Genomic DNA, 18,334 nt, shown 5'->3' with positions numbered 1-18,334 from the left:
CTATTGCTCAGGTCTAAGGTTTCCAACCTAAAAACTTAAAGGCTTCCTATATCATAACATGTAACAAAATCATGAACATAGAAGGTAATCCACATATTCATCAACATGAGAACACATAGTTGCACATATCTCAGATCAAATTTGACCAATTAAGACAACTTTCACATATCACGAAATTCATCTATTATATGTCATATAACCATTATGATATACATACCACACATAACTCACATAATCATTCATCACATACTCATCATATGCATCTTCATCCCATACTTAACACAACTTACATACACAATCAATGTTGTAACGCCCTGGATAGCCAAGACCGTTACACTGTGTGTTTATAAAGTGCCAGACTTGCTAATCAAGTCATTTAATTAAAATCGTGTTACTGAAACTATAAAGGAACTAGGGTTAAAAATGTTTTGGTCTCAAAAGCCACATTTTCATTAAGAAGCATCATCTGTTTACCCAGGATCCCAAAAATATTAAGTTTAAAGACTGTTTACAAAAGACACAAGGTTTATACACAATATCAGGCCATATTAAGGCAAAACAAGCAGTTAGGCAATCCCTGTCCTGACCCACTCCTCGACCATGGAGATCGAACAGCTGGCTATGTACATTCCACCCCGCGGCCCTCCATCTCAGGGTTGGTCCAGCTTGCCTTTGCCTTTACCTGCACCACGTAGCACCCGTGAGCCAAGGCCCAACAAGAAAACACAACAACAGAGCATAAGCAATCAACAGACAAGTCAATATCTCACATTGCATTACATAATCTCAACCATATAGTCATTCAGTGTAATCAAGTATTCAACATGCTAAACATATCAACTCATATCATACATCACTGCACAAATGATAACTAGGGCTAGCGCTCTCAGGCTGCTCCCTCCGTTATCCCACTGACTCCGGCCCGCTTAAACCGAGCTCAGTGAATATTAAGCTGTCCTCGACTACCAGTGGCCAAGCCGCGCCCTATGCGCAAATATAATGTACGACACTCTTAGGCCGCTTTTACATGTCCCATGGCATAATACCATCATTGACACGATACAAGTGTCGGGAGCACTTAGTCCCTTCACAAACATATAACCAGGTGCAGTTTTCTTACCTTTCAATTCACTAGCTTTGATCCCTCGACTCCTTGAGCGCGATCCCCCTCGAGCCCTAGCGCTCACCTAAACACAATCATGGGCCAAAGTCATCATCAATCCTCAAGTTCAAAACCTAACCTCGGGCCAATCCCGAGCCCCCGGGAAGTCCTAGTTCCACAAAACAAGGTGGTGGAATCAAACCCAAACCCTAGGTCAAAAGCCCTTGCAAACAACCCTAAAATCCCCTTCAGAAGGCAGGGTAGCGCTACAGCGCTCATGGGAGGGCGCTACAGCACTACAAACAGAAGCAAAAACCCCATCAGCAAGCTTGGCCTAGCGCTACAACGCCCAAAGGCTAGCGCTGTAGCGCTAGTCACAGACAGACACCACCCCAGTTCTCCTTCCTGCAATTTCCTCGGACCAACCTCAACCAAAACTCTTCCAAATCTTACCCAAACTCAAAAACAACCTTATGACCAAACTCCACTCATCCCAAGCACCCCAAATACCTAGAACTCAAACACATGCATCCCCAAACTCAAAATTCACCATAGTCACTCCTAAACACTAAAACTCAGCAGAAACCAGTTGAACAGCAAAGTTAGAGTTTAGACTTTATACCTTTGATAGGATTTTGACCGCAAGTTGCCTCTAGACTTCCTTGACTTGCTCCTCCTCAGCCCTAGGCCTGAATTCCCTAAAGTTTCCATCCAGTTCAACTTACACACCATAGCTCAAAAACCAGAAACAGAAACTAAAGAACTCTAAAGTCTTACCTCAAGTGTTAGTGACCTCTTGCTAAACCTCTGCCAATTCCTCCACCCTAGCTTGGGATCCTTGATGTTCAGTCTATCCCAGCTTTCCTCTGAGCTTTGCTCCAGAAATCCTCAAGAAACAGATGAAGGAAATATAAACCGACCTAGAAAACTCTCTCTGTTTTCTCTCCTTTCTTTTCCCTCTTTCAGACTTCTACACTTCTCTACACTTCCCACTAACATAAAGCCTTGGTAATACTTAACTCCTGTAAGACAAATGACTATTATGCCCTCCCTATTAAGTCTAAACCCTTTAATCCACTTAAGGGCATTCTAGTCATTTTACCCCAATTCCCGCTAACTCCTCGAGTGTCTCTAACATTTCCAGCTTAATTCCCGATACCTAACTAATCACCAATAATATTCCTCAATGACAAGATAGACTCCAGTACACTCACTAAATTCCCATTTATACCCCTAAGCTCACCCCGAGCCGGGTATAAATCTCCGCCATGACTTTTTCGCTACTTTGCTCACTAGGATCGTCTCGAGTCACAGATCACAGATATATCCACATAATAATGTGGTCTCGACAATTATCACATATATCAATACAGTTATGCCCATAATGGCCAAAATTATGATTATGCCCTTCTAACCTAATCAGGGCCTACATGCATACTAATACACATATTCATGCATCTCAAATATTCGAATAATCATATAGCATGCTTTAAATCATAATCATGCATCTTAATCGTTAAAACCACACATAATTCCCATTATGCCCTTCAGGCACACTAATCAAGGCCCTTAAGCCTTATTAGCAAATTTGGGTCGTTACAAATGTAGTCATGCATATCACATTTAAGCACAAAATGTGAAATTTACTTACCTTAGATCCTTAGCTTATTTTAAAACTGCTCACCAAGAGTCAATCAATCCAATCCATACAGATCTTATTCAAGGTACATCATTAATTAAATTCTATCAAAATCGTAAATATACAGGTGTATATTAATAATACGAGAACCCACATAAATAATAATAATAATTATTATTATCATCATAATGCTAATACTTTTCATGCATCATTATCCTCTTTACAAAACACTCATTTAAACCTTGCTCATAGTATAATGTACTTTTATGATACATTAATATTAATAATAATACTTTTTCGTCTATAAATAAACTTATTTCAATATTAAAAGACTTTTAAACATATTGATAATCTTAATAACAAAATACATGAATAACAATATGTGTGTGAATGTATATATTCGAATAATCATTTTATAAAAGAAATCATATTTTTAACATAAAATTGTAATTATCGATATAATGATAATAATATAAATATTATATTACCATCAGCCATAAAATCGATCACATTGATAAAATAAATATAATTTCTACAAATTCAATGTTCTTACAAATATCAATAACTGTATGAAAATATATATTTTTGTATATCATAGTATTCAAATATTAATAAAAATATTAATACACCATAATAAATGTTAAATAATAGTAACCACAATTACACTTTACATATAAAAATTATATTATTGATTTACCAAACGAAATAATAAAAATAAATTATAAAAATTAACTATTCATAATAATTTTCATATTAATAGAATATCAATTAAATATGTCTTTTTATAATTTATTTAATGTATAATATTTTCTAGAAAATTAGACAGCACAACGGCTATAAAATGGACAATCCCAAAATCAAAATTTGTATCAGAAATACATATAATCACAGACAGCCAATATAATTACAGAAAAATATTCAATATATCAAGAATATATAAATATATATTATAGGTACATATAATAACAATTACTCTAATCAATCACAATTAAATTCCAATATATAGGTCAAATAAATTATACCACAATGATTAGAGTTTCAAAACAAGTTAAATGATGATTTCTGAAGCTCAAAACGAACTTCAGAACCTCGAAACTAAGTTTTGACCGTCGGTCTACGGTGGATCACAGTGGCTCGTGGTGGGCCCACCACCCAACTATAGTAGATGTGGGAACAATTTATTGAGTTTTGAAGCCCAAAACACGAGGAGCACAATGGTGGTGACAGATCAGCTAACAGATGCTCGAGGTGGCCGGATCGCAACTTTGAAGTCGTGCGGTGGCCGAACTTAAATCGACTGGTTGAGGTGCTTAACCGGTGAGTGAGTTCTAGATTCCAGCGTGGTCGATAGTTCAAAGGATTATGCGCATTTTGGTCAGACGCGTGTCTATACGTAGCGGCCAGAAAGTGGTCGTTCGTCGTCGGCAATAGTAGCACACAAAGAGGAAAAAGAGAGAGGAAGAAAAGGAGAGAGAAAGAAAAGAAAAATTTTGAGGAGAGAGAGAGAGGCTACGAGAAAATAAGTGTAACATCCCCAATTTGCTAATAAGGTTTAGGACCTTGATTAGAGTGCCTGGAGGGCAATAAATGAATTAACATGTTAATATATGAGTTTAAATGAATATGTGATTAGAATGCATGTTTAGGTGGAATAAATATGCATGTGGGCCCCGTTTGTTTGTTAGGGGTAAATTGGTAATTTTAGCCCATTGAGGGCATACATGTAATAATTGTGTAATATGATTAATACCACGTGTGAGTGGTGATATTATTGTGATGCATGTGCCGAAACGGTCCTAGGGAGCTAATTAGTTTAAAAGTCACAACGGGATTAAATACCCGGCTCGGGAGGAGCCTAGGGGTATTTTGGGAATTTAATGATTTGATTTTGTGAGTTATGGTTAATGGTAATTGAGTAACTTGAGTGACCATTGGTAACTATTGAGAGTAACAATTTTAGATGAGGAAATGGTAGATTTGTAAGAAAGATGAAATGTCAAAAATGCCCTTGAGGTTTAGTTAGGAAGGGAATTACATAGAGGGGTGAAATAGTCATTTGGCAGGGGTATAGAAACCTTCAGCTGAGGGAAATGAACATTCCCGATACTTTATGCTAAGTGTGATTGAAGTTAAGCTTTGGATGGCTAGAGGAATTAAGAAGGAAAAAGAAACTTAAGAACTTAGAAGGCAAAGTGGAAGAGGAAGTGAGCTGAGTTCTTCGAGGCTAGTGAAGAGCTTAAGAGTGTAAAATCAAACTCAGGCCAAGGATTATTCAGAGGTAAGAATTTATCCCCTGTTTTGCTAAGTTTCAAGCTTGATTTTAAGAAAGTGAGCATGAACATTTAAAGATAGTTGTGGCTGGTTTGCATGGGAATTTAGCTTGATAATCAAGAGGAATTGGCTTGAAGCTGGGATTGGAGAGTGACCAAAGTTGAATTCTTGATTGAGGTAAGGGTTCTAAGCATCTTTGAATTTTCGTTTCTGGTGTGGTTTAAGAATTTGGAAGCATGGTTTACAATTTTCAAGCCTTGGTTTAAGTTTTAAAAGCTATGGTTTAAGTTTCTGAAATCTGATACCAAAGTGTGGATTATGGGTGTGATTGTGTGTGTTGACCTTGTTGTTAGTGTTTATAGGTTGTTAAATGGTTCATTTGGGGTTTTAAATTGATTTTAGGGTTTAGGTTTGTGTTTGGGTTGGATTGGAGGTGTTTTGGCTTGGGGAAAATACAGGGGAAAACCCAAAATTCTGGGTTCGCGAAGGGGTGCCGCAGCCCTGTTCTTCGGCGCTGCGGCGCAAGGCTGCATGAGGAGCTGGGGGACTTTCTGGGCGCCGTGGCCCTCAAAGGGTAGTGCCGCGGCGCTAGGCAATTTTCAGGACAGGGAAATTTGTCATTTTTGGGCATTTGTCCTGCGGGCTCGGGGGATGTTTCCGTTGTGTTGCTTTGGGAAATTGGAGGTCCCGAGAGTATGGGATTGGTCCCGAGAAGTGGTTTTGGATTGGTTAATATTAAAGAGTGTTTTATATGTGTTGTGACTAAGTTTTCAGAGAGGCTTGGGATAGAGGACCGTGCTCGTGACTTTGGTGCATTGAGAGGCTTGAGACACAGGTAAGAAAACTGTAGTACCCGTAGAGCAGGGCATGGACCCATAATGTTGTTGCAAGGCACGACCCTAGATTGAATTATATGTTAGGGCATAGCCCTTGATTGAATTATTACATGCTTGAATGTTGTTTGAATTATGCTATATGTGGTTATAGTTGAATGAACAACAAAGGAACCGAGAACGGCAAAGGGCCGAGAACGGCAGTGGGGCCGAGAGTAACATTTGGCACGCGGAGTGCATATCACTAGGGTGAGACCCCAATGGATACATGGGATATCCTTACGGTGAGGACCGAGATCCCAGACTTTGGTAATGCTTCTTGGACGGCATGGCCGTATGTGTTTAGTCTGGTGAATTATCTGTTTATCTGTGGATTATCTGATATAATGGTTATATAATATGCACATGTTATGTGCTGTGAGAGTTTTCTTGCTGGGCTTCGGCTCACGGGTGCTCTGTGTTGCAGGTAAGGGCAAAGGAAAAGTCAACCAGCCATGAGTACGGAGAGCGTGAAGCGGTGCGTACATGTTTGGCCTGCCCGACTGCTTTGGTTGGGGCATATTGAGAAATGGCTGTATTAAACTGTGATTTTGATGGTTAATTATCTGTAAATCTCTTTTGAGTTGTAAATATTTTAAAAACCATATTTTGGGATCCCAAATGTAAGACACTTGAAATTTTCAATAAAACAGAGTATTTTCAAAGGTTACAGCCTTGACTTTTGTTTAAACACACTTTTGTTCTAAAACCTCGTTTAGCGAGTTAACTGCACATTTTAAACTCACTTAGTAACGACTCTAAGGTAGTAGGGCGTTACAATAAGGCTGAAACCTTTTTTTTAAAATTACATTTCGACCCAAAATATTAAAATTCTTTTCAAATAAGCTCTTTAGCAAAACTTTCTTAATTTTATAAAAATCTTCAATTAAAATTATATAACATTTGAGTCCAATACTTGACTACTCAAGTTTCTCTTTCTCTTTAATCTCTTTAATAATATAAAATTATGTTTTAAACACAATTTTTCCATTACTATTTCTTAAATTTGTAAACTTGTACATTTTATGTATTGAAACTCTGATTTATAATAAAAACTGTATTATGAAATTTTTTGGGTTTTACAATATGCACTCAAATTTACAAAGATAATTAATTATCATTAATGTCTCGTATGATTGTATTGTAATCTTATTTTACAAAGATTTCGGGTATATTAGAGCATGTCCAATGCAAGATGTAAATTTTGTATCAAATTTAACACAAAAAATAAGTTAATGCTATATTTGGCTCAATATTTACAATTGTGCTCTAATGCACAATATGCAAATGAGGATTACTAAAGGATACCACTGGTGTCCAACACCACAAGTAGGTGACATATTGATATTGGTGCAATCCAATATCAAGTCCCACTTATTGAATTTAATAAGTATTATGAGGTATCGCTAACCAATCATGGGGTGCCACCTCATATGGTGTTAACAACACTTTATGCAAATTAACACAAAAAATCAATAATTCACTTAATATTTATTGAGAACATACAAAAATTAATTTTTTTATTATTTTTTATTATCTAAATTATGTAAACCAAGAAATTTGTCATTGAAACAAATAAATAAAAAATAATATATAGTTTGTAATTAATTGTCATCTACTCAATAATAATAATTAGTGACAATATGATAAATAAAAAATTAGTATTTATTGATGTACTAAATTTGACCAATATTATATTTTATACTAAATTTGACACAATTTTTAGTTTTTGAAACACTATTGAAGTTACTTTTTGACACTCCATTAAAGATGCCCTTACTTTCTAATGGTCTTAGTTTCTGAAATTATGATGTCGGTCAAGCAAGATAACAGACTAACTGATTAATTACTCAAAATGAGGTGTTAGTTTCATTTTCTGTGTTTGTTAGGTTGTTAGCCCCTTTAGCTCAGCTCAAGTGAGATCCATTTATAGCGAACAGTACTTTATTCATTTAATACAATTCAGAAATACCACAAACATATTTTATCATGGTATTGTCATAATATATATTAGCAAGATATGTATGAGAGGTTTAATAAACAAATATTTTTAAAATCATTAGAATAAGTTGATTTAATGATTGAAAATCAAATATCGGTTTATTTATACATCTAATTTCAACTATTATTTTTTTCATCTTCAAATTTTGTTCTTGTAACTTGTCGGTCATTCATGCAGAAATTATAATTTTTCTCGACTTAATTCAGCTCAAATATTTGAATTATAATATTTAGCTATTTGCTCAAACTTTTTCTTTTTAGTAAGTATTGCCAGATTTATAAATCTAGCAAAATAAGTTGGGTGTTCTTTCTTTCATATTAAAGCGTTTCCAATAGTATTTCGAATGTCACAATGATAAGAAAAATGATCATGAATTAGCCAAACATGTTCTTAGATTAGAATAAACTTATTTGGATGGAAAAAAAAATCCCAATCTCTAATATCTTTCAATGTTCAATTTTAATGATTTTGACTTTATTAATATATGAAATTGTGTATAATCCGGAAAGTTGCTAAAACAATGTAGCACCTTAATACTCATGTTTCTTTTAATACTCACACACTTTTGTTAGGTAGTAATGAACTCTCTGTTTAAGTAATTTTGGCTATTATATCACAAAAATATAATTAAAGTGTTACATTCGGAAAACTTAGGATATTTAGGTGGCAATTTATTTTAAATTTCAATTATTGGGGTCAATTTTGTACTTTTATTACAGTGTGTAGAGTAATTATATACATTTGTTAGATATTTACTTAAAAAGAAGTAAGGAAAGAGTGTTTTTTTTTTTTTTGTTTATATATACCATGTCTAAATATTTATAGTGTAAATTCTTTTGTAAAAAAAAATATAATTTTATTCATAAAAAAATCAACCAATTTTTTCAATAATTCTATTTCAAAATTAATTATTAATTTTTTTTTCAAGAATTCAAAAAATAAAAAAATTAAGGTGGTATGTTAAAAAGTTTTTATTATTTATTATTGATAATAATAATGACAAAATATGTTTTTTCCACCAAACTATAATACTGGTAGATTTTTATCCCTTGAATTTTTTTGCTTGACAAAAATACTCCCAAATTATAATATTTATAGACTTTTGCTCATTTCGTCTAAAATTGTAATGGTTGTTGTAACAATTAAAAAAATATTAAAACAATATAGATTTGTTTGAGTTTTAATTTACTTTAAAGATTTTAATTTAGTTTAGAAATATTGATTTTAGTTTTTTTTAATTATATTTAGATTAATTTTTTTTAAGTTTATTGATTTTTTATTTATTAGATTATATATAGTTTAATAAATTTAAAAATAAGTTTTTAATTTTTAAAATAATTTATCTTTATTTTTTTAATTTAAAATCAATTAATTAATAATTTTTTTTCACAACAAAACGTTTCTAATTTATGGTGGAATGGTAAAAGTTTCAAGAGGCATATTACTAATAAGTCCATTGACAAAATGAACTATTTTTTAAATCTACTTTACACTCTAGTTTAATTTTAATAATTTTTTGTAAAACGATCTCAATTTAGACAGTTGGTCAAAAATTTAGACAAATAATTGAAAAAATTGAATTTTAGACAGAGATCATTTTGCAAAATTATCAAAAGTGGATTCGAATGCAAATTCACTCAAAAAAAAAATTATTTTCACAAATTTCTCAACTAATAATAATAAAACAAACGGGCGGGCGGGCGAGCGGGCAGTGGGTCGGGTACCTAATTACAAACCTGCAAATTCTATTACACACTGAAACTGATACAGCACTCGAGAGAGAGCAAACGGCTGTGTCTACTTCTCAAGCTTCTCCCATGTCTTCCCTTCCTCTACTATAGATCTCAAATACCAATTACAGAAGCTGACCCATTAGCAAGAATCATATATAATCAACCAAACGTTTTCTCCAGAGCTCTTTCTAGGGTTCTTCTGCAATTAAGGTACTGGGCAACCGTTTATTTAAGTTTTTTTCTATATTTTCTTAATCCACAACTGGTTTGACACGGGTTTTTTTCTCTTTTATATTTTTCATATCAAAATTTATACTGGGTTTTTATTTATTATTATTTTTTTGGCAGAGGCAATGTCTGTGCTGATTGTGACGAGCTTAGGGGACATTGTTATTGATTTGTACTCAGACAGATGCCCCTTGACCGCCAAGAATTTCTTGAAGCTTTGCAAGTGAGTTTTAGCTATTTTCAAACCTCAACTAATTGTTTGCCCGTGATTTCTTATGAGTTTTTATGTTGTTCTGTGTAGGAAAATGGAAAAAAAAAAAAGAAAAAGAAAAAGAAAAATGAACAAGAAATAGGGTTTTAGTCTCTATTTTAAGTTGCACTCATTATATTTGAAACTAATTGTTTAATGGGGTTTTAGATTAATACAAAATGTTTTGTGAATTTGCAGTTTTTGTTAAGTTTTAAGATTCTGCTGTTGATTTGATTGCTTCTTGGTGCTTTCTATTATGAAATCACATCTTTATCATTCTGTTGGAAAGTGTCAATAATCCCCTCCTTGAATACTGATTTTTGAATTTTGGTATTAAAGTAACAGATAGATAATATGGCAGATTAAATTCAAGTTACCTTATCTTTTAAGTGTATTAAAGTAAATGAGGAAATGTATTGGTATACCTAAGCTTTTTCTGTCATTGCTGTTTCAGGATTAAGTATTACAATGGGTGTCTATTTCATACCATTCAAAAGGATTTTACTGCACAGACTGGCGATCCAACAGGAACGGGGACTGGTGGTGATTCGATATACAAGTAAGAAATTTTATGTATAACTGTTTTGCTACTTCCTTTTCTCTATCAAGTTTTATCTTCTAGTTATAATCCTCGAATGTTTTCTACTCATTGTAAAGAGTCCATACACCATCTTTCTGATCTATGATTATTTTTGTTATACATAAATCTTTGTAAATGATTTCATTTCACTTTCTACTTTTCCAGATTTTTATATGGTGAACAAGCTCGGTTTTTCAGTGATGAGATTCATCTTGATTTGAAGCATGCCAAGACAGGCACTGTTGCCATGGCCAGTGGTGGGGAGAATCTTAATGCTTCTCAGGTATAAGATTCAAACTGAATATACAGGATTGTGGGTTTTAAATAGAATCCTGTTTTAGTTTCAATTCAACTTTTTATTAATATCCCATTGATGCGCATGCTTACCGAGTTGCTTTTGCTTTCAGTTTTATTTTACGCTGCGAGAGGATCTAGACTATCTTGATGGGAAACACACTGTGAGTATTTTGATCCGTAACTAATTGTTTATGCTGTATTTGGAATTATAGTTTTAGATACAAATAAATGAGCCTAGTTAGAAGAAGTGTCTCTTCAATATATGCTTGTAAAAGATAGTCCTTGTCTTGTTAAGCTCTGTCAAGTTTTATAATGCTTTTCCTTTTTCTACTTGAGGGGACTGGTTTTACTTCTTTCTCATTAAAGGTTGATTCTGTTCGATTCATTAAATTGATTTATGCAAGTGTTCTCTAATAGAAGGTTTCATTCCGCTAGTGATTATGTTCAGCATTTGTGATGACAGTGAGGAAATGTTAAACTTGGAGTTGATCTAAATTTTTTATTTATTTAGAAGTGACCAGTGATATAACCTGTATGTCATTGCAGGTTTTTGGAGAGGTAGCAGAAGGTTTGGAAACACTGACTCGGATTAATGAGGCTTATGTAGATGAAAAAGGAAGACCCTACAAAAATATCAGGTTTGTTCAGTTCTGCCCTTTTCTGATTTGATGTTCGTAAAAGAACTAGACTAAAATATCTCAGGCTTGTTCAACTTTGTATTCTTCTAAATCATACAATTTATTTCTTCACTTCTTATGTGAATAGAATCAAACACACCTACATTCTTGATGATCCTTTTGATGATCCTTCACAACTACCTGAGTTCATTCCTGAGGCATCACCAGAAGGAAAACCCAAAGATGAGGTAATGGCGAGCTAATGACATTATTTACTATTGGTAAAATATGTATTCAGGATATAGTTGGCTGGGTGATGAGTTAGTAATTTATTTTGGCACTTGAAAAAGTGGTTCTTGGGGTCATATGTGGATGCTGGCTTGTCTTCCTTTTACTCTTGTAATGATATTATTTCGGTTGCTGAAAGAGATTTGAAAAATCTATAGGTTCTGTTAGGAACATAACCCCCCCTCCCCCCAATTATACTAGCAATTCTTTTGTTGGGTTATTCAACATAGTGGCGTTCATGTCAGTCATTTTCCATAAAAGTGGCAATTAACCTGTCGTATTGTAAGCAGATTGATGTTGACGTACGACTTGAAGATGATTGGGTCCCTATGGATGAGACGTTAGGTCCACAAGAGCTTGAGGAAATTATACGTGCAAAGGATGCACATTCTAGTGCTGTTGTGCTTGAGAGTGTAAGCCTCACACACATGTATTGCTCCTTTGTTTTTAGTTTGCAAACGTGATTTGTTTTTTTAATTTGATTTATTTTTCCCTTTTTTTCTACACTTGCACAACAGATTGGAGATATACCTGATGCTGACATGAAGCCTCCTGAAAATGTTCTTTTTGTTTGTAAACTGAATCCAGTAACTGAAGTAAGTGAATCCTTAATCCCTGCTTTCCTCTTATTTATTTGTTTTAAAACCCATAATTGTATCACAAAGATGTTGACTATGCTGCTAACTATATTGATAGTATTATTCAAATTTAAAATGAACAGAGCAATTTCTCATAATGCTTCCCTTTTAATGCAATACCACTTGTAAAATGTGGAAGATGCTTTTTAATGGTCCATTTGTTAATGCAGGATGAGGATTTGCATACAATCTTCTCACGATTTGGGCCTGTATCGTCGTAAGTGATAAAATAAGTTTCTTGCTTACTTTACTAATTTGTCACTTCAGGGGATTGCTAAACACAATCTAATGTTAAGCTACAATCTCAGGGCTGAAGTAATCCGTGATTTCAAAACCGGCGACAGTCTCTGTTATGCTTTCATAGGTGAGTTTTTCCCCATTGCAATACTTCCTCTAATTTATATTTTAATCCTTTTTCTTCTTTTGAAGTTTTTCCATAGTCATGCCTATCTCTTAGCACCATGCTTAATACGTCTTTTTCTTTTATCCTTCACACCCTCCTCATCTTGTGTTAAAGTAACATCAAATCTGTTGTGACACAATTTTTTCATGACGACTTTTATCAGAGTTTGAGAACAAAGAGTCATGTGAGCAAGCATATTTTAAGGTAGGTTGAAGGTTGAATTTATTTTTTCTTTGATTAAACTGTAACTCACCATGTTGCTGAAGGTTGAATTTATTTTTTCTTCGATTATACTGTAACTCGCCATGTTCATCCTCTTCGTAGTGTAGTTAATTTGCATGTTTTATGAGATTTTATTATGCTGTGTTGGTGTTTGGGTGCAAATGGGGTTTATAGTAGAACTCATCTGTCTTTCTTTGGTTTATAATAATTTTAATCACACAGATGGATAATGCTTTGATTGATGACCGAAGGATTCATGTCGATTTTAGTCAAAGTGTCTCTAAGTTGTGGTCACAGTACAGGCGCAAAGAACACAAAACTGGTAAAGGTAAGCAACATGTTTTGTTGGATTGAATTTTTTTCACCTTTCAGCAAAAAAGAAGAGGAAGAGAAAAAAAAATTCCCTACTTTCTTTAAACACTATATATTTGCAAATTGTTGTGTGTTTCACTATATTCATCGTTAGTTGGTTTTTGAAGTGATATGTCACAAAGGTAATAATGGCTTTAACTCTGAAGATTAGATGAATGATTGGTGAACATGGTTTCTATGCTGTGTGATCTAAATTTTTTCTATTTCTTTCTCAGCGGAATTTTGAATTTCCTGCATTACATTTTGTATGTTAGGTAATGGCTGTTTTAAATGTGGTGCCGATGATCATATTGCTAAGGATTGCACTGGGGGTACTGCAATCCCACAGCACCAGCAGAAGTACATCTTAAAGGACGATAATCCACATCGAGGTGGAGGTGACAAGTCTAGGTTGGTTGAGTTGTATATGGTCATTGATGTATCTGTATGTGCCTCTGCCTCTCTTTCTCTTATCTGATGGTAAAATAATTTTCTAGGTATGACATGGTGTTTGATGAAGACATTCAAGAAAGTCCAAAACAGGATAAGAGAAATCGGAGCCAGGATCCAGATGAAAGAGCAGAGAAACAGAAGATGGAATGGCAAAAATTGGAGGAGTCTAGGCATAGGGATCAAGAAAAGAGAGACTCAAGGCATGGGCATAGGCAGGCAGAAAAAAGTGATAGAGACCACAGAGATGGGGAATTGAGACGAGAACGGGATGGTAGAGAAGGTCGACATGGTGGAAGTAGAAGCAGTCGAGATTATGTTGAAGAGCAGAACAGAGAAAAGCACAAGGATAGGCGAAATGAGCAAGATGAAAAAAGGGTTGGAGATCGAGATTACAGTAAGAAAAGTGCTGGAAATGGCCGCCATGAAGAAAGAAGGGATGATAAATATCACAGAAAGGCAACCGATGACGATAGGCCTATGGAACAGGGTGAGGACAGAGACTATAGGAAGAGAAGTGCAGATAATGATAGTCGAGCAGAGAGGAGGGACGTTGGAGATTTTAAAAAGAGAAACGAGAATCATCGAGGCCATAGTGACAAGAGAGACGATAGAGACTATAGGAAAAATGATGTTCATGACCCAGGAGACGAGCGAAGGGATAGAAAACGAGGCGCAGATGGTGATGGCTACAGAGACAGGAGGGAAGACAGGGAACACAAAAGGCAGGAAACAGGTAGTGCTGATGAGCGAGACCGTGAAAGAAGGTACAGACATGACAAAAGAAGATGATTGGTTCTTCCCAAAACACAAGGTGGTGACTAAAGTAGATTATCTTTTGTGGTCATTGTGAAAACACTGATTTGTTGAACCAAGTTTTGCTTTTATGAAAAACTATTTCCTGGCTCCAGCATTGAATTGTTCTTCCTTGAATTATATGTTTAATAATTCTCTAGGAAACTTTGTTTCAGAATTAACATCCGATGTGTTTAGACATGAGCTAGGTGCACACTTAATAGTTTTAACTTGTTACCATAGGAGTATGTTGGCAAAATCAAATTTCAGTTTAGAATTTCCATGTATTGTAACTTAATTTAATACTATCTATGGGTGACAATTTGAGTCCAACACTATTCAAAGTTAGCACACTAGATACGAAATTCACTTGATTAATTAATTTTTTTAATTAATATATAACATGAATATTTTAAAAATATAAATAGAATGTAAGACAAACTTAATAAGCTAATTTGATTTATAAACTAACCATTACATAAGGGGGTGTTTGGTATGGAGTAAAGTAAATGTGACAATAGGAATTTAAAACCATTTATATGTTTGGTAGGGGTAAAGTGATTAATTTGTGTAGGTCCTCCATTCTAAATTTATGTACACTTTTCAAGGCAACTCAACTACTCAAAACAAACACCTCCTAATAATATGTGGATGTCGATTATCCAAATATTCACGCATACGTGCATACACATTTTAACCACTTCAGCCAGCCTCAAGGGGTCACCCTCGCATCAGATATCACAACATTTTCTCATATGTCTATATTTAAAGTCTTATTTTCTTTCTCAATTACCAAAAGGCTATATGACCACATTAAATATGTTTGTTCCTACACACAACTGAGTGTGATTGTATACACTATACAGTTGTGAACTAAAAATGGAAAAGTTGTACAACTGTAGTGTGTGTCTAGCTTGGTGTTTGGGTTGGGTTTGACACAGCTTGAATGCAACACTAACCTTTGGTTCATACCAAAGATTGAATCAAAAGAGAATAATGAATTGGCAGCTTTCTTATTATGGATGTGCAATTTTGCATTGTGGTTTTCCATAGGCTCAAATTTGCCAAGTATGCCTAAAAGTGGGATTGGTATATAGGTTTGGATAACTTGAAGTGGGCAAATACCTAAGTGGGATTTTGCAGATTGCAGACTCTGAACACCAATTTACCATAAGGGCCTACAATGACAAACTTCAAGCAAGTCTTTTAGTGGGATTCTCAACCGTTTGATTCCCCTAGCTCATTGAATTTCAAGCTATTTATACCACAGATAATAAGCCTTGCTTAATCACCTAGTTTGAGAAGGGAAAACTTGAGTAGGAAAATGGCTTACTCCAAGACACTTGTTCTTGTTTTCCTTACTCTTTCCCAATTCTTTCACCAACACCCTCATCTTGCCAAAGCAGACTCCAAACTGATCCTAAACGTCTGCCGCGCCACTGATGTTCCCGACATCTGCATTCAGTGTCTCCAATCTGATCCCTACGCTGAATTCGCCTCTGCAGTAGAACTTGCTTTTATCATGATGAACTGCATAAGCAGCCATGCTGATGCCTTGCAAGTCAACATGGAAGACACTGCTTCCAACTCCAAAAACAAGTCTACAAAAAGTGTTTACAATGCTTGTGTTAAGGCATATATGGCTGCAAAGAAAGATCTCAAATCAGCAATAGATCATTTGCAGAGCTATGAGATTGATGAGGCTGAGAGTTATGTGGGTCAAGCTATGCTTAAACACCAATCATGCTATTATGCTATTGAGAACAATAAAGAGCTCACAATCCCAAGTGAAGTGGCTTATGAGATGAAGATTTATGAAGAGCTATGCTTTTCTACTGAGAGAATAATTGAGCGATTCTAGTATATTTATCATTAGTACTTGTCATAATTCTTTACTCATACAAAAATTTCAGATATGAAGTTGCATTATATAATTGTGACAAGAATGAAATTAAAAAAAAAAGAACTTGTAGTTGTTTTCATTCAGCATTATAATAATAATAATAATAATCTTTCTTCTTGTGACAATGGAGAAAGTTCATGTCTTTACCTCTATCTTACTTTTTGTGTTTATATTTCATCTTAATTTATAACATTTTCAAGTTCATTTTTTTTATACAAAGATTAAGACTTAAATCTGTTTTTTTTTTTGGAATATGAGAGGAAAAAGTGAGCTACATTCTTCATAAACCTAAAAATATTGCATTTCTTGTGATCCACCAACCGTTTAAGAAAAATATATTAAACACGGAGGAAAAAATCCGTTGAATTATTACACATTTGTAATTTTCACATAAAAATTTCTTTAATTAAACATGATATTATTATTATATAGGAAACTATATAAGTTATATGAGTAACTGTATATAAAAAAAATCTAATATTACTTTACAAAATAATATGTTGGAAAAACTATTTTGTAAATATTCCACTTGTCAAGTTTTCAACCTAATATATCAATATTTATTTATTTTTATATAAAAAAAGCTTGTCATAACGATCTCTTTTTCCTTATTTTATTTTGGAGTGTTGTTCTTCCTCTATATAAAATACCCAGCATTGTATGGGGGAAGAAATTAATACATGCATAATTTTCAAGTAAGAAAAGTAATTTTCTTCGATGGTGTTAAGAGTTGTTTTCTCTCTTTTATTTTTTGTGTGAACTCACAGATTTGGAAACAAAAAATTACAAGTTAAATCAAAATCTAACATTGTGGTTGAGATCCACATTTTTGAGAGAAATGCTAGACTATGAATAGAGACAATATAGTTGCTATCACATCACATTGATGAGAAGCAATATACACAGGTATATGAAAAAGTTAAGAATTTGTTTTTATATAAACAAAAGTTCAGAATAAAGTTCAAGTAAAAATTTATTTAAGGCGAGTTATTTAGTCCCTCGGTTGCATTTGAGGTTAGCAACAAGTTTGTTTTTGTTTCAATTACTTGCAAAAAACCAATTTGGTAACCGACTATGTGAATTTCACGGTTTAAAAGTAATATTTTTTTTAATATAGTGTTTATATATAATATTTTTATTTGGTTTTTCTATTTAGAGGGGCAAGATTAATAGATTTTGCTGATATGTATTTAGAGTACTCCCATCCGTTGGGATATATCACCAAAAACTGTAAAAAATAGCTCAAACTAAGAAAAATAGGTGTCCATCGGATGATGTGTTTTACAAATATTTTTAGATAAATCTACAGTAAAAAGCTATATGTAAGGTATACTATTCATCCTTCAACCCAATATATTATTAATTTTTCTCTTCTTCCCATTTTCTCAATCTTCTCTCTCGTTTTCTTCCAAGATTGGCGCCAGAAACTGTTTTAGCACTTCTGATTTGGGTAAGTTTGTCTGGTTCGTGCTCCTCATTCCCCTCCCCTCCTCGCAGTGATCCTCTTCTCTCCTTATTACACCCACACCAGCCACTTTAGCATCTCAGACTTTTAGACACGCCCGCTCTCTCTCAATCAGGTAACAAAATGGCACACTCAAGTTCTTATTTTTTGGTACTGCAAGTCTTGCATATAATATATATATATATTGATAATTTGACTATGGAACTGGCACACTCAAGTTCTTATTTT

At 34.1% G+C, this 18,334-nt stretch overlaps 2 protein-coding genes across 2 annotated transcripts; both read left to right on the top strand.

Moving 5' to 3' along the window:
• The first annotated feature begins 9,627 nt into the window (after window positions 1-9,627).
• Window positions 9,628-14,853, top strand: LOC133829956 (peptidyl-prolyl cis-trans isomerase CYP59). Its single transcript, XM_062259807.1, has 15 exons — window positions 9,628-9,829; window positions 9,968-10,070; window positions 10,552-10,656; window positions 10,843-10,960; window positions 11,085-11,135; window positions 11,521-11,612; window positions 11,740-11,839; window positions 12,170-12,292; window positions 12,398-12,475; window positions 12,688-12,734; window positions 12,826-12,881; window positions 13,084-13,124; window positions 13,365-13,470; window positions 13,769-13,904; window positions 13,991-14,853. The coding sequence occupies exons 2-15, from the start codon at window positions 9,973-9,975 to the stop codon at window positions 14,733-14,735; spliced, it is 1,896 nt and encodes a 631-aa protein (XP_062115791.1). The 5' UTR covers window positions 9,628-9,829; window positions 9,968-9,972; the 3' UTR covers window positions 14,736-14,853.
• Window positions 14,854-16,049: 1,196 nt separating this feature from the next.
• LOC133828820 (pectinesterase inhibitor-like) lies at window positions 16,050-16,740 on the top strand. The gene has a single exon (XM_062258914.1). The coding sequence runs from the start codon at window positions 16,063-16,065 to the stop codon at window positions 16,597-16,599; it is 537 nt and encodes a 178-aa protein (XP_062114898.1). The 5' UTR covers window positions 16,050-16,062; the 3' UTR covers window positions 16,600-16,740.
• Window positions 16,741-18,334: the final 1,594 nt, after the last annotated feature.

This window comes from Humulus lupulus, chromosome 4, assembly GCF_963169125.1.
Source record: "Humulus lupulus chromosome 4, drHumLupu1.1, whole genome shotgun sequence".
NCBI lineage: Eukaryota > Viridiplantae > Streptophyta > Magnoliopsida > Rosales > Cannabaceae > Humulus > Humulus lupulus.
Note: the sequence above shows the minus strand (reverse complement) of the source record. Positions and strands in the feature narration are given on the sequence as shown.

Coding starts and splice junctions, on each gene's coding strand:
- LOC133829956 (XM_062259807.1), top strand. CDS start 9,973: ATGTCTGTGCTGATTGTGACGAGCTTAGGGGACATTGTTATTGATTTG. Junction 10,961..11,084: donor AGAATCTTAATGCTTCTCAG/GTATAAGATTCA, acceptor TTTTGCTTTCAG/TTTTATTTTACGCTGCGAGA. Junction 12,293..12,397: donor GTGCTGTTGTGCTTGAGAGT/GTAAGCCTCACA, acceptor CTTGCACAACAG/ATTGGAGATATACCTGATGC.
- LOC133828820 (XM_062258914.1), top strand. CDS start 16,063: ATGGCTTACTCCAAGACACTTGTTCTTGTTTTCCTTACTCTTTCCCAA.